The 15,286-nt window shown below is 48.6% G+C and overlaps 4 protein-coding genes across 4 annotated transcripts; 1 reads left to right on the forward strand and 3 right to left on the reverse strand.

The window, feature by feature from the left end:
* Positions 1-6,153: 6,153 nt before the first annotated feature.
* Positions 6,154-8,606, reverse strand: HD556DRAFT_1313584 (uncharacterized protein; the record flags this gene model as incomplete). The annotated part of the gene is made up of 9 exons (XM_041300807.1): positions 6,154-6,369; positions 6,819-6,908; positions 6,980-7,146; positions 7,206-7,241; positions 7,396-7,597; positions 7,644-7,797; positions 8,147-8,291; positions 8,315-8,365; positions 8,423-8,606. 9 exons carry the CDS (start codon positions 8,604-8,606, stop codon positions 6,154-6,156), a joined length of 1,245 nt encoding a protein of 414 aa, XP_041153800.1.
* Positions 8,607-11,861: 3,255 nt separating this feature from the next.
* Positions 11,862-12,913, forward strand: HD556DRAFT_1507475 (uncharacterized protein; the record flags this gene model as incomplete). The annotated part of the gene is made up of 3 exons (XM_041309052.1): positions 11,862-12,206; positions 12,260-12,394; positions 12,450-12,913. 3 exons carry the CDS (start codon positions 11,862-11,864, stop codon positions 12,837-12,839), a joined length of 870 nt encoding a protein of 289 aa, XP_041153801.1. The 3' UTR covers positions 12,840-12,913.
* Positions 12,914-13,742: 829 nt separating this feature from the next.
* Positions 13,743-14,258, reverse strand: HD556DRAFT_1313586 (uncharacterized protein; the record flags this gene model as incomplete). Its single annotated transcript, XM_041300808.1, has 2 exons — positions 13,743-13,981; positions 14,030-14,258. 2 exons carry the CDS (start codon positions 14,256-14,258, stop codon positions 13,743-13,745), a joined length of 468 nt encoding a protein of 155 aa, XP_041153802.1.
* A 507-nt stretch (positions 14,259-14,765) lies between these two features.
* HD556DRAFT_1313587 (uncharacterized protein) lies at positions 14,766-15,179 on the reverse strand (the record flags this gene model as incomplete). Its single annotated transcript, XM_041300809.1, has 3 exons — positions 14,766-14,879; positions 14,927-15,004; positions 15,048-15,179. The coding sequence occupies 3 exons, from the start codon at positions 15,177-15,179 to the stop codon at positions 14,766-14,768; spliced, it is 324 nt and encodes a 107-aa protein (XP_041153803.1).
* Positions 15,180-15,286: the final 107 nt, after the last annotated feature.

The following is a 15,286-nucleotide window of genomic DNA, read 5'->3' on the forward strand; positions in this document are numbered from 1 at the left end:
GTCGTAGCTGACTCGTCAACGCACTCTTGAAGGCTTCTAAACACTCATCGCACAAAGACGCCCTGTGAATAGTGGTAGCGTTTGTCTGATAAATGTGCTCACATGGGCAGAGTGCCACAGGATATTGTACTCTTAATTGAAAACAAAAATTGTAGGATGCCACGAGATCTAGTAGTGAGAAAAGACAAACCTAGGTGCACGAACTCGTACTGGGTATGCGCAAAGGTCAGAATTTATGTATGTTGGATCGAGTTAAGAAGGAGAAGTAATAACAGCAATTTGAGAGTCATCGCAACATAGTTATGTTTCGGAACAGTGTAGTATAGCACAGAGAATAACTCCTGAATTGATTACCTCGATCAACGCTTTCATTGGGATGGACTTCCCAGTAAGCATTGATTCAGCAGTCAGATCTAAGTGAGAGCATCCTCTTCGCCATTTTCCATACCTGCACCACTATCATTTGTAACATACATATCCTACTGGTAGTCAGCACCCAAATGATGTAGCAATAAACGTTTGCGGCCAACCTTGGTAATGGGAAGTACGTGGACTACACTGCCCAGGGTGCGATATTCAAAAACGGTACGTGCAAACAAAGTCACAAGCGCTTCAGATTTAATGATTTCGAGGGGGTGGTACCGATCGAAGAACAGCCCTCCGGCAACGCTGAAACCAAATTGTTGGTAGGGGTCCTCCTTTACCTGGGCAGAGTCCAGTTCCACCAGGCGTTCAATGAGAATTGACGGCGTCTCAGGGCACGATTTTTCACTGAAGATAGCCAAAATGCGAGCAGGTGCCTGATCAAAGTCGGCGTTTCGAATAATGACGTTGGAGTCCCGTGGTGACCTGGAGTACGGTTGGTACAACGCTCCCGCTTTCCATAGTTTACTACCAAACATGATGTCTGGTATATTTTAGATTGTGCACACTGCAGGTGAACGAGGCATACCTGAATGATGTACGCCGGTCAAATTGGTTACGGCTCCGGCGAGGCGGCTTTGCAGCTCCGCGAGTTTACCCCTTGGTTTGGAAGATGGGTAAGTGACCTTCAGCCAACCTGCGCTGCCAAATGAAAGAGTATCGTTGAGGCGGGTCCCCCGAATGTCTGAGCGAAACGTCTTCTGGAACTCCGGCCAAAGCGATGTCATAGCGTCGGGGAGTCTATTACTAGATAGAAGGGCGGGGAGGTTTGCCGCCCTGCAAGCATCGTTGATAAATGTCATTTCCATCTCACCTGAAAAATTGGGGACTTAAGGCCAGTGAATGAAAGGTCGAGTAGGCACTGCTCACCAAACTTTGAGTTAGTTTTGATCGTCTGAAGGGTGTAGTTGAACCTCTCAAATGCCCATGCTCGCCAAGAGTGGACCGGACCAAAAGCCTCGAGTAGCATTGGATAGTGGAAAGCCATATGATGCACAGGGCGGATCCTTGCTTCTTTGTAGAGCTTAAGTATGCCGCAAAAGTACTCCTTATAATGGAAAGAATATAGATCAATCTTATCCTTTGACATGCTCCTCATATTTGTGATATGAATGGCGGTGACGAGGTGCATGTAGTTGTGCAGCATCTCCTGCATTCGGCCTTCCTTGTGGCCCCACAGGCGAATCAGTGTGATGACTAGATGGATCAAACCGATTGAGCGCCAGTGATCAGCAGTAGGGGTCCTCTTCTCCGCCGCAACCAAAGGGGCAGCAGTAACAAATGATGGAAGCTGCGTCCGAGCTTGGTCTATCCATATTTCTTCCAGTACCTCCCGTCCAAGTACGACAGTATTCTTCGGTGGTGGCGCTTCGTGACTTTGCAGTCTCCTCCCGGGATGCAAGAGGTTGCCGTCCTCATTTGTCAGGCCTTGCAAAAGGCGCTTCACAGAGTGAGATGGTAAGATAGTGTCAATAGAAACAACCCATGCAACATACCCAATCAGCTAGCCGGTCCAATAGTCCGCCCTTGTGTAGGGGACATCCAGGGCGAAGGTGATTGTCAGTAGATATACCAAGTTCTGCGCAAAGTCGTAAAAGGGTTGGCACCCTGATCCCTGTCCCGATGGCTATAGTACTCTGAGCATTCTCTAACTTTGAGCGCGCTTTGATCATCTCTTGTTCGGATGGAGGGTCATTCTTTGTTCTTTTCTTCGGTAACTCCTGAAGCGCCGCCTCAGGTACCTGTACGCGTGCATAATGAGTAGGCGGAGTGCTGCTCAGCGAGTACAGCTAAAAACCTTTGATTCAGAGAGAGTTTTCAGAAGTTTCTGTATCTTGGCGAAATTTTCACTCGGCTGACGCTTGTGAAACAAGAGTAGAAATTGAACCTGTTGATCATGATAGCAGTACAATGCGTGACGTACAAATTGAATGAGCTCTCTTGCCATCAGCAGTGCAGTTTGCGCTCGCCGCAGGCCAAACTCGTGGCACAGGTGATAGAGAACTGGTTTCTGGCAGCGCAATAAAGCCTGTTCATGCGCTTTGTCCATATTTCCTTTGATGAGGACGCAAAGGCCTGATGCCAGCGCTGAATCAGAGGGCCGTGGCGGTCGAGGCAGCGGTGCATGATGTCCCTCACCAGACGCCATTGAGGGGTCAGCGCCCCAAACATCTCGGATGTGGTGATGTAGTTTGAGGAGGAAGTCTGCGTGCATGGAATCGAGAACAGTGAAAAGAACCGGGTTCCAATACGGTAGACGAAGTAGTTCCGAGTACCGTACGCCGTAACGGTCAACTATCGCCTTTTGTTCCTCCGCCGTTTGCGCATCACGCCACTTCTCTGCAACCGCCCTATGCTCTTTGCAAGATCTCATCGACCATTTGTTCGACGGGAGCTCTTCAATACGATCCTTCGTAAGGAGGCAGTATGAACAAAAGATGGTGTTCGTAGGTCCAGCAAAGCCGCCAACCTGCCGAGCACCTATGATGTCGCAGACCAAGGGAATGACTGCCGATCGACAAGGGCGGCCAGAGGGGTACAAAGAGGTGCGCGTGTAGAAGAAGCCTGGATCCCATGCTAACAAGAGATCATCAACGAGGGGCGCGAGTCCTTCGTTAATCTGGTCGAGAGAGGGCTTGTTTGGGCCAGGTAGCACGCCGACCAAGTACATGTTCTCAGGGTGGTAGCGGAGGTCGACGGGTAGGTTCAGGCATATCATGTATATCCCTGTGGACGAAGCGCTACCCTTCCCGATCTTCATACCTGATGGATTGAATCCATCGACGCCAAGAGAAAACACGAGGCGTAACTCTTTGGATGGTCCGCATACAAAAGGGCTGCCGTCTGGGCCTTGAAAGTTTTGTAGGACCTCTGCGTCCCAGATGTCATGCTGTTCGCCATCAGCTACCTTCATTGCCGCCGACCCCCGTTCTAGCTTGCTTTCGATGTCTGAGCGAGATAAGAATCGTGCGAGCCATTGCTTCATATCCTGATACAAGTACCTCTTCACAGGGCGTTCAAAAGCCGTTCCACGTATGATGCGGGTGCGCTTCAGCTTTGTAGAACATTGCGGAGCACCGGGGAGTGGGGAATGAATGCAATACTCAGGGCACGCGAAATCGTCATCGTTGTATAGCTTGAAGCAGGATGGGCATGTTATATAAGATTTGCATTTTGGATCAAGGTGGATGCGTTTCAGCAGTGTGCGAGAATCCCGGGGAAGGTCGGCCAAACGAGCTTCTTCTGATGATGATGATATGTTGGTTTCAACAACGAGCCACCGCATAATGAAGCGTAGTGTCGCGAGTGCGAAATTGCATTTCTCACGCGATAAGCCACAAAGCAGGGAAAGCGTCAAGATTAGGAAGTAGCAGGCCAATGTTGCAGGGTGGCTTTCATACTGACGAAAGTATATATCTGTTTGTTCATTAGAAAATTGCATTTGAAACAACATCTAATAGGTTTACCGGTGTTGATCATAACTGGAACATTTGAGCCACGCACTGCGTCCTCAGGCTGAATACTGACGCTGGGACAACGCTGGCGTTCCCACTCTCCGGCTTTGATGTCATCGATGCGTTGCAACTCGTCGGCAGCGCGTTGCAAAACCGCTGCGGCTGTTGACTCCAAGGAAATGGGTCGATCAAAGGATTGAACGGCTATGAGGCCTGGAACATTTTGCGCTCGTGACGTAGGATCGATGCATTTTCTTTTGCCTCAACCTGGAGTTTACACGGGCCAATATTGGGAGCGTCAGGATGCGCTGCCGGGACAAAATTGCCCTTGTGAGGTCTGTCGAAGATAAGGTTTGTATACGAAAGCGATGCTGCTGACTGGTTAATGAATTTGATAACGTGCTGTAGGTCTTGAACAGCTCGTGCGACGTTATCAGTGTCAGCCAATAATGAGGAGGGGCTAACGTCGGGGATTCGCCTGCCTGCTGCAGAGGCTTCATCAGGGATATCACGTAAAAAGCGCGGAACGTTGACAGCGTCAGGGTGGTCAATGCTGGTGGGGGCAGCAGAGGGGGGTGTCACCCCCGCACCGACAGACTGCTCGCGAACTACAGAGCTCTCACAAGGGTTCGCCTCATCCTCGATATCCATGCAAGCCCTATCGAATCGTTTATGACGGTAGAACGTTGCTGGTGGCAACCAAACGCCTCTCACTGGGTCTGAACGTTCATCAAAAGGCTGGGTGAGGACCATACCGCATCCAAGCCGCCGACACCGGCAGAGGAGTGTCTTTTTCGACTTCATCCAGTAGTGCCGAACGTGGATTTTCTGCTTTTCAAGGTGCTGATAAATATGCAAAGGTCGAGGTGAAGAGGAAGAGTGTGGTACCGGTGGCATTTGAAGACTCAATATAAAGACGTCTGATTCAAATCTTGCTTCCGAGTGGCTCAGTGGCCTAGCATTCAGCACAAAGAGGTGCATTTGAAGGGAGCCTTGCGCTTCATGCGTTTACACAAAGGGTTACGTTATGCGGGGTGCATCATGGGCGGGTCAAGCTTGAAAAGGATTAGTGATTAGTTTGCTTCCGAGTGGCTCGGCTGACCGAGCATTCAGCACGAAGGAAGAACTTGATTTACTGCCGGCCCATCAGAGCGGGTCACCACAGAGGAACTGCTCACAAACTGCTCAAAAAGTATAAGGATTGCGAGAGATGTGTGAGAGTGCAGATGATATTACTTACGGAGGCAGGAAGATCACTGCCGCTATCCTGTCTTTAGAACCACTTCTCCTCAAGAGCATAGGGAATTCAATACCAACGATACCATGGAAAGAGCAAGCCGGTATCGATCATCGATCAATCAATCACCACGCCTAAGTCAAATTGGAGCATGAAAGGGGTTCAAGTGGAGCACGCGCATCAATGCGAATTGCGAATTGGTTCCACGGGATCAAGATCCTGAAAGAGGTCTTCAGAGAAGAGAAGGGGCAGTTGCTGATAGGCTAATGTGATGTAACACCTGTGTGACAGCGGTGTTTCAAGGAACCAAAAAAAGATGCAATCCAAGACTGTATTTGTGCTTATTTGGCTGCATATCCGTTTTATCGATGGTTCAGGTTAACGCTGACCTCTTCAAGTTCTCGTTGACTTGGAAGTGCATCTCCACCACTTATGATTGAAGGGCATCAGGTAAGTCCTCATCGTGCTCTGAGTCAGTTTTTATGATTGTGACCTGCTTTTACAGGGTTTCACACAATGCCCCATGCCAGGATGTTTGTTCTACCCTTATCAGTGACTCTGACTTCAGTCGGAATCATGGTTTGCTAATGGTACATGGCCTTCCTACTTCTTCTTTTACATGCTGGTGGTCCACTGATAATGGTAATTGGAATACAGGTGATTAATTTGTGAGGCAGGTTTTGAATGACCTGCCTTCTGGCACAACTACTGTGGGGGGTTGTTCCATGCATGGTGCATGTGGGTAATATGGAATACGGATAATCAATTTGTAAGGCAGGTTTTGAATGACCTGCCTTCTGGCACCCTACTTTGAGGAGTTGTTTCATGCATGCTGCAGTGAGAGATGACACTCTCCACATGTATCAACAATCTTGAGTACATACTTCCATTCCTCTGCAAGTATTGGCTGACAAGTCGGATCAGCCTCCAATTCAAGATTTCATCATGTCGACTACTCGTTCCCACAATGGCAGACGCTTGTCCATGGCGCGGTGACTCGGAGGCGTCCATTTCGCAGCCAGTGTCGGCGGCCCGTAATCATCCCCTCACTGTTGCAGTGGCAGTATAATTTGGAGGCTCTAACTCAGGGCTAACCCCCTCCTCGCTGCCACAGTTGCAGACCCAACTTGGAGTTCCGGGATTATCCCCGACCTTCTCCTCCAAATCTGGTATTTTCCCCCTAGATCCCCCGATAAACACAAACCAAACCAACCGACCAAGCTCCATCAGAGGAAACTGGCCCCAGAGGCAAGGCTAAGGCGGTGCAAAACGTCAAACAGTGCATGAGGCAAATGTGAGGTATGCAAAACGCCGCAAACGTTGGACTTTCTATCTGGATGATTGAAGATTGATTATCCTAATCGCACGATGCCTTCTGTGGGTTTCAATATAGATAAATTTCATCGTCATACTCGTCTCCTATGTCAGCCACGTCCTTTGTTTCCTGTGTCAGCGATGTCCTTCATTAGTAACTAACCTCGTTTCTGTAGGCCGTCATTGATTCCCCTCAAATGGCATCCCTTTGTACCAACGGCTAGGACAAATGAGCTTCTGGTGCTGCACTTCAGTGACGGAATGCGAAGGTGAGGCCAAGCTCCAGGCGATGCATCCCAGTCTCTACCATATCTCATCCTCAGATGCAGGGCGTCGCACGCTCGCAGTATCTCTGTTACCCTGCACGAACGCCACTGTTTGATTCAGACCTGGTAGACAGGAATGCTATTCCCTAGTGGATGATCGGACTCGTCCGAGCTCATGCCGTCGACAGGTGAGTTCTTTGTCTTGATCGTCCGCTTTATATTATAACTTAACGTCGTTTACCTAGTATCCCTGCCTCTCACGATCATCTCTATACACCACGCACTTCCGCTGTGCCAACTAGTCGTCTTAACAACATGTCGCCGTAGTATGCCGAGGCAGTTTCGGTCTCGAGCGTGTTTAGCTGACCTTCTGACACCTTGACCTCGACTACTCCAACGCTCGATTCTGCGGATGCACCATGCACTTCCGCTCCGCCAACTGGTTGTCTTACTAACATGTCCCTTAGCATGCCGAGGCAGTTTCGGTCTTGAGAGCGTGTTTTGGCTGACCTTCCACGCCATGTTTGTCTTCTGGAGCTCGAGTGTCTGGTAAAAGTACATATTGTGCTATATATCCGCTTTGTGCAGTCGCTTAACTAGATCCTTCACCCATCTTCGTCCGTACGCGGTCTGAAACTTGTAAGTCTATTTGAATTTTTTTTACTTTGAAGATGGCTTACCTATGAGCGCTAACGCGCACCTCTCAATCCTAGGAGGTATTCGAGTTCCCTGATTTCCATCTCAAACATCCGACGCTCCCTCGCAATCCACAATACCATCATCGCACGTACTTCGTCCGGCCACAACGGAGGCAACGGGTTTGGGAGAAACGGCACTTCTGGACGGTAGACTTGTTGGCGTACGCGCATCCGCGCAGCGGCCCATGTAACATACAGTAACTCCTTAAATAATATCAGTATTGTATTTGCTAATATACGTATTCCTCACAATTTGCCTCTCGCTCATTGTGAAGAACACCTCTCGAGGGCGCGGCATATGCTGGAATAGATGTTGAGGAAGCTGATTGTTGTTCCCGTTTTCGTCTCCTCCGACGTTAGCGTTTCTGTCTCCTCCGACGTTGGCGTTTCCGTCGTTATTCATGCTACACGATGTAAGAGATAGTCGATAATAAATCTGAAGTCGTCGTGACTGATCGATGAGTCTGAGTGTAACGTCCCGATTTAGTAATATTGTTCATCCGGCATTTTCCGGATGAACTGTATGTTGGACGTGACCAATGCTAGTCGTGACACCATGATGTCATTCTATGTTGTCCTGCTGCGTCTTCTCATCTTTTTACTTGCTTGCCAGACGCTGATGGTGCTCTGGTTGCGTCCCGCTCTTAACTAGTGCGTGTTCTCGTCTTTTTACTTGTTTGCCCGATGCTGATGGTGCTCTGGCCGCATCCCGCTCTTAGCTAGTGCGTATTCTCGTGAATCTCGTCTTTTCACTTGTTGCCCATGTGGCGGTGCAAAACGCCAAACGCCAAACGCCAAACACCAAACACCAAACGCCAAACACCAAACACCAAACACCAAACGCCAAACGCCAAACGCCTAACGCCAAACACCAAAGCCAAACACCAAACACCGAACGCTAAGCGTCAGACGAATCATTACTTTCAAACACAAGTGATTCGTTTTCGGGTGCTAATTCTCGCTTTACCGAGACTGATTTTCACGTTAAGTTTCGATTTCATGATTTTGATTTCACTTATTTGCTTTCACGCGTTTTCGGTTTCGGTTTCAATTTCGCATGAAGGGCGCCAGCGGACAAAATTCCCAGCGATTTCAATTCAGAGTTTCGACATTTCGTTTCGCTTTCAAACACAAGTGATTCGTTTTCGGGTGCTAATTCTCGCTTTACCGAGACTGAGTACTGATGTCCGTTATAATGCATTGCCTTCGCCATGCTCTGACTCGGAGAAAGATATACTGCTACCAGATTAGTAGACTAAAACTCGGCGGCAGCGGAACAATATTAATATTAGTGTTGCTGTTTAAACTGTCTTTACTACCCAAAAGGTACAACAAGCTGTCGACAAAAGTGAATATCATAAAACCTTACGAGACCTAAGTTATATCTTGTGAGCATCAACTAAATCTTGCACCCCCTGGATTACGTATCCGTATGCCAGACGATCAAGATTCGCATGCTTGTCAACTCTGCATCAATCAGCATCGAGCCGCAGTACTCTTGTTCATCGACGTTTGTCAAAGATGCCAAACGTCGCCAAGAGATCAGATAGGTATCTCATTGGATTCGTCACTGTTTCTAACGAGAGTCGTGAGATCAGCCGTCGCGAATTCAGCCTTGCGTATTTCGAGGGAGAGGACGAACACAGTGCGAAGTGGATCCGAAAGCGCGTCATGACAAATGCCAGCATCCAAACGAAGAGAAGGGCTGATAATGGTATGCGCATGCGCCGCAGTGCACAAAGAAAGACGTCGAAGATGTAACTCGAGCAATCACCTGAGCGTCAACATCATACCGGCTCAAAGGATGAGATCTTGATTTACTGATGTCTGCCGGAACACGCCGAGGAACGATGATACGAAGGATCAAAGAACCGTGCAAGATATGAGGTTACCATCACATCACAATTTGGAAGATAATCGATGGCTGTTGGAAAAACCCACGTTGCGGGGCTGGCGAGGCTGTTCGTGCCCGATTTACATACGTTGATATAATTTGTGCATCTCTTTTGTGTGCTTCTAACATGGGAATGCTTTGTACATGTGCCCTCCGGATTAGACGGACCAGTCGCGGGCGTTATCACGAGCGATAGCCTTTTGTCCGCAAACACGAGGCTAAAATGTATAACGAATCAGAACAAAGGCTTGATGTGACTTCCTGACAGGTACACGCACTTAATGAATAAAGCAAGGGTGAAATGCTCCACGATGTCAGTCACAACAGGCCCAAAGTTCTTCACCGCTCAAAACTGGGGTGCCGGAATAGGGTAGAATGTGGCGTGGCATTGACGATGACCCTAGGCTAGGGTCCGTGTCGTTGTCCTGGGGTTCGAGAAGCCGTGACAAAGGGGCTGTTACTACATGTGTCGATCTTCACTTCTCAACATGTACAATCTGTGCCGAAAACCTTATAATTAACAGCGTGATCGGGCGATTGTATTGCTTCGTATTCCTCATACCTCATACAACATATGCGTGAATGAACCGTAAGGTTTTTCCATGGCCAAGAGCTTCATATATCTGGAATATGTAAAAATGTGTTAGGATGATCATGACACGGGAAGTTTCAAGAAAACTCGACGTGCCTCTGATACTTGGTACAGGTAGGTAACGGCCTGAGAAACCGAGTCAATGGGGATAGATAGTTCTTTGGCTAGTCGCACTGTAAACGCCGAGGAAACAAAAAAATCCACATGCTAAAATTTGTCCTCAGACATTTAGTCCCACTCCATGATCGCCGCGCCACGCCTCGGGCATCCCTAGAACAAACCATTATATCGCTGCAAGAAACCACAAGTATATTCAGAGAAATTTACGGTACATTTACCTGTCCATAATTATAATAATTACCAGAAGAGCCTGAGTGGGTAGCAGCGTCGTTTAGATGAGCTTGACCGGTCACCGCAAGGGGCCTCGAGGCGATTCGGAAGACGACATATATATACATCTGGCGAAGGGCCTTGCAAAGCTGCCAGACCATCATCAGTACCAGAGTAATAACACCGATCAGTGTGATATGATAGTAGCTTACGGATATGATAATGTCTTGCCAAGGAAGGAAGATTAGAATACGAAACCACTCAGACTGTTTTGCTTATTGCTTTGATGCTTTCAGAAGCGACTATGAAACGAACGGACAAAGACATCGCGGCAGAAAGAATTGTAGCAGTGCCATGAATTAGTCCCCGACTCTCACGTTAGTGAGAGAGGGTTTTGTCGGACGCAAATGGCTAATTCTCTGCAAACGCACCCGTGGGAACAAAAGTGGCTTAGTCAGTGGGAAAATACTTGGGCAATGGCTCAACACTGGCCTTTACATAGTCGTTCTCCCAAACGCTCCATCGTACGACCATTAGCTTTTTCGACTGCTTTCATCGCTGAACACGAACAGGAACGGATCGGACAGCATGTGAGTTCATATTTTCCGTTTTGTTTCGATGCAGTATGGCTCATGCATTTTCAGGGTTTTTCTTACGAAGTCGCCCTGCCGTTTGGCTCGCCTCCTCGAGGAGGGACAGTGTCCTCCCTGTGACGACCCCCGTTATGTGAAGCACTATCCTCATTATTATGATGCCCTCTATTATCCACAATATCATTTTGCCATTTTTGAAATGTCCGATTTCGCGCTTGGTTGAAAACCTGTCTTAAATCTCATCCTTTGTCTTGTTCAGCGTGCAGCTGTTCGGAATTTCACGGTTTTGTTTCGTACGACGGTGTTTGTATATCTATGAGCCAACATCGAGTATCGTTGTTGATGGCACCGAGTGAGTTTGCTGATCCTCCTGTGTGCGCTGTCTGTTCTCAAAGGCAGTCTGGATCCATGGAGGTTGTTATTTCAGCAGACCCTGGAGCACCGTGCCCGCGAATTATTTTGGATGCTCTTCGCATTACAGACGCCTTCATCATCCGAAAATGTATCGTGCAGCGCGTCTCTGCATCTTTCACGTTCAAAATTAAGAATCTCGATGGTGCGATGCTCGATAAGGCAGGGACACGCTTGTTCCAGTCATCGGATCCGTTGCAGCTAAAAGTTTTTCATGGAAACGTTTGCGCTCATGACATGAATGTGGTATCCACCGCGTCTAAGTATAGGCGTTCGATGTCGTCGTACTACAATTATTCGTGAATCATATGTTTTCTTGGTGTCTTCATGTGGAGTCGGGGACTGGCGCGGCCGAGCGCCGTTAGATCAAAGGAAGGACAAGGTAGCTCTATCGATTTGGGGTTGAGACCTGTTGAGACTAGTCAAAATCGTGTCAATTGTTCAACGGTCACGGTCGTGACAGTACGTGACTATTAACCTGAAGTCACCGTGGCGATTGCGCCTTTACACTGAGTGCGCAACAGAATAGTGGACGCCTCTGTTCACAAAGGGAAATATTAGTAGTCCACAAGTCCACATCATCCGGACATATAAATTCAACACCCAACATGCAATCTCTCATAAACTCGTCCCAATCCCAAATTCACAATGACCTTCACTACACCTGTCCCAATGACTCATCCCTGTTCCCACTACCGCCCGTTCCCCTTCCCTCTTAATCCTCATGCTCCCCAGTATGACAGAGAGCAACGTGAGCGCGCACTGGCTCTTCATATACAGCAACAGCTTGTGAATCAGCCTACCTCGAATGCTCTCCATGCACAAGAATACGATGAGTCTCCAGATCAGGACCGCATGATGCGAGACGTTCTGTACCGTATGCCAGACGATCAGGGTTTCGACGTCCAGTTCCCGTTCGACGGTGACAGCGCCCATAAGAAGGCTGAAATCCAACGGGCTGACCGTGCTATCCGCAATCAGGCCGTTTGTGCCGTTTGTGAACACGAGGCCAGTACCCAGGAGTGGAACGATCTGCTGCTTTCCAGGCTCACCTCGAGGAGCAACGACTCCTCGCTCGCCGCCGCCGTTTAGATGCTGAGAACTTCTTCGCAGGGACCATCAATCCTAGATGTTTTCACGGGTTCAATAACTCAGCTTCGTGTGACTTACTACAATCCAAGGTCTCTGGCCCGGACGAGCCCTCGCTCAAGGACATGATTTCTTCTTGAGGAACAGCGCCGTCTTATGGCAGAGCACCGGTCCGAAGTAACCCTCTCCGCCCGTCTCAAGAGCCCCCTCGCTGCCTTCCAGTTCCCTGCTGAGCTCGATTTCTTTCCAGCCCTCGGCACCGCTGATGTATTTGCATTGATTTACACCCCGGCCAATGCGCCTGTCCGCGCTCAGGAGCATGCGCTTTCGTTGCTCTTCGCAGACTTGGACAACATTCCAAGCTTTGGGTCAGACGTAGTGAGGAATGCAAGGCGCGCGGTGGTGACTCGTGTGGATGAAGCACTTAAAGAGCTTGATAAAGGTGTGAAGGAGCGAAAGGGCCATCCTGTTACAATGCCTATTGAGCAGCCTGCGAACGTTACCTCTGCGGATGCTGCGCTCAAGTCCCCGTTGTAGACGAAGTTCCCATTTAGGCCTGCAGTTCCAATTGCCGCCTGATATCATTCTTGTGCCTCGGTATTTTCTTTACATCTTGGCATTCATGTTCTATCCTTTGTACATACTACAAGCGCTCCGGTCGGTTGCGCATGCGAAGCAGGCAGTAGAGAGAGACAAGTCCGTCAATAACCTTTGAGATGCGCTATCATCCGAACTCACCTGCGACGATGGCACTGCTCTAATTCAAGTGTAAGATGGAGGTTGACGTTACAGCCAAAGTCAGAACTCACGTTGATACATCATACAACTCGTACGACGAGTCCTACCCTTGATGCTATTCAGTATGACTCGATTCCTGCTGATTTTGCGCTTTCTCGATGCTAGATTATCGTACGACGTCAGAAAGCGCACACGCACACAGTCCTAGAAGGCAAGAATCGTTACAAGGGTAGGCCAATCCTCATCCTGCGCGGGAATCTGAGAGTCTCTCGAAAGAAAATAACAACGAAAAAAGTAAATGCATACAACACGAGGGTCAATGCCTCATTAATGTAAGGAGTCAAGGACGAAGCTAGATCTGAACTCAATATTGGTTGGAAAGTGACACCACACGGGCTCGCAAGACCAAGAGGCGGGAAGGATACAACCAGGCGCTCGAGGCCGTAGGATGCTGCTTCGAGATGGCAGAGATTGTCAAGATTGAACGGAGGCCAACGGAAGTTGAACGGAAGCGAAAGGTGCAAGGGAAGGTGAAAGTGAATTTTAAGCGAATCACAACTCACGGCTTCGCCATTGCTCTGCCAACCTTCAAGGAAATGCTCGTCTCTTCGCAGAGAACAGGCGAACAAAAGATTTCGGGCGGAAGTTCCAGTTACAAGTCTATATATCGCAAATTGATTAGTACTACAATGCCACAAAGCCCTATGCCAGCCATCTCCGAGTCCTCTCATCTGTATTAATCTTGTCCTCCACACGTTGAATCTGAGCCCTTAGATCCTGCAGCTGAGTCATAGTTGTCTCCGCAACCTCCTTCGCAGCTATCCCAAGTGTGACACCTTGCTCGGCGTATTTTGTGTTCGCAGTGGAAAGTGTAAGCAGCATATTAAAACTATCTGTCATGTTGACACGCATGCATTCAATGGCTTCCATTATATCAGCGACTTTGTATGTAGTCAGTCGGTAGGCTCAAAAATCAAATCAGGACTTACTAGTCATGTTAGGCCTAATGGCCTGCGGTCGGTTATTGATGGGGATGACAGGCTCATCATCGTCCGACATAACAGTGCCGCTCCAGTTAGAAGTGGCGCGTGCCGCGCGTCTGCTCCAGGTGTCGGAATTGCCGGAATTCAAGTTGGATTCAGCAGTAGTGTACATGTTTAAGTTGGTGCCTAAATAGGCGGAGCCGCCCAAAGATGACCGTGGAGTAGCAAAAGCCATGGTTGATAAATCGGAAGATTCTTAGTGTATATACTCAATAATACTGGCAAGTTGGACATCGCAGGACGTACCTGAGGGAGTGGCCATTGTGTTGTATCGATCTGAGCAGATTGTTGGTGGTATGTACTTGCGCAATTATATAGCTATCTTATGTCAATTATCAATCTGTCGAACAAAAGTTACTACTAGTACATGTCTGGACTTGATTGGCTGATGCAGCAGCCTCGTGTATTTGTTGATAAGTTGGTTTGTTATGCTGGCGGCCATCTTCGTCGATTCGAGGAAACACTGATCAGATTCGCGATGCTGCCCTGCTTTGTTATTCCCAACGAGCCCTATCTTCTTTGACGTGCACTTGCTAGACCGTTCTAAGACTACACCATACCTCGGATTTATATTGGATTATAAGCTAGGTCTGCTTTGCCTCGGATCATCCTTGCTTTCTCCCTCGGGTCTGATCAATTCTCATTTCCGTAGTGATTTCAGAATTCCTGCTTTGTATCGGTACTACGTAGGACCCCGGTCGTTCTTTAGTGATGGGCGGCGGCGCCAAATTTGACCGGTCGACCCACGATACCTCCAATCAGAGCCAAATTTTCGCGTATCTTCCCCCACCCTCATCTGAACACCGAGCCATAATGCAGCGCTATAGCAGTCAGAGGACTTACCGAGGCCTTAGACCCGTCCGTTTTTCCTTTTTGTAGAGCGGAACCTAACTGAGGGGGTTCTAGGAACGCATTTTGGACCTGCCTAAAGTCGAAATCACGTTGGGCCGGGATTATCCCCGACCTTCTCCTCCAAATCTGGTATTTTCCCCCTAGATCCCCCGATAAACACAAACCAAACCAACCGACCAAGCTCCATCAGAGGAAACTGGCCCAGAGGCAAGGCTAAGGCGGTGCAAAACGTCAAACAGTGCATGAGGCAAATGTGAGGTATGCAAAACGCCACAAACGCCGCAAACGTTGGACTTTCTATCTGGATGATTGAAGATTGATTATCCTAATCGCACGATGCCTTCTGGGGTT

Source organism: Suillus plorans, assembly GCF_016647745.1.
Source record: "Suillus plorans strain S12 chromosome Unknown HD556scaffold_94, whole genome shotgun sequence".
In the NCBI taxonomy this organism is placed as follows: Eukaryota; Fungi; Basidiomycota; class Agaricomycetes; order Boletales; family Suillaceae; genus Suillus; species Suillus plorans.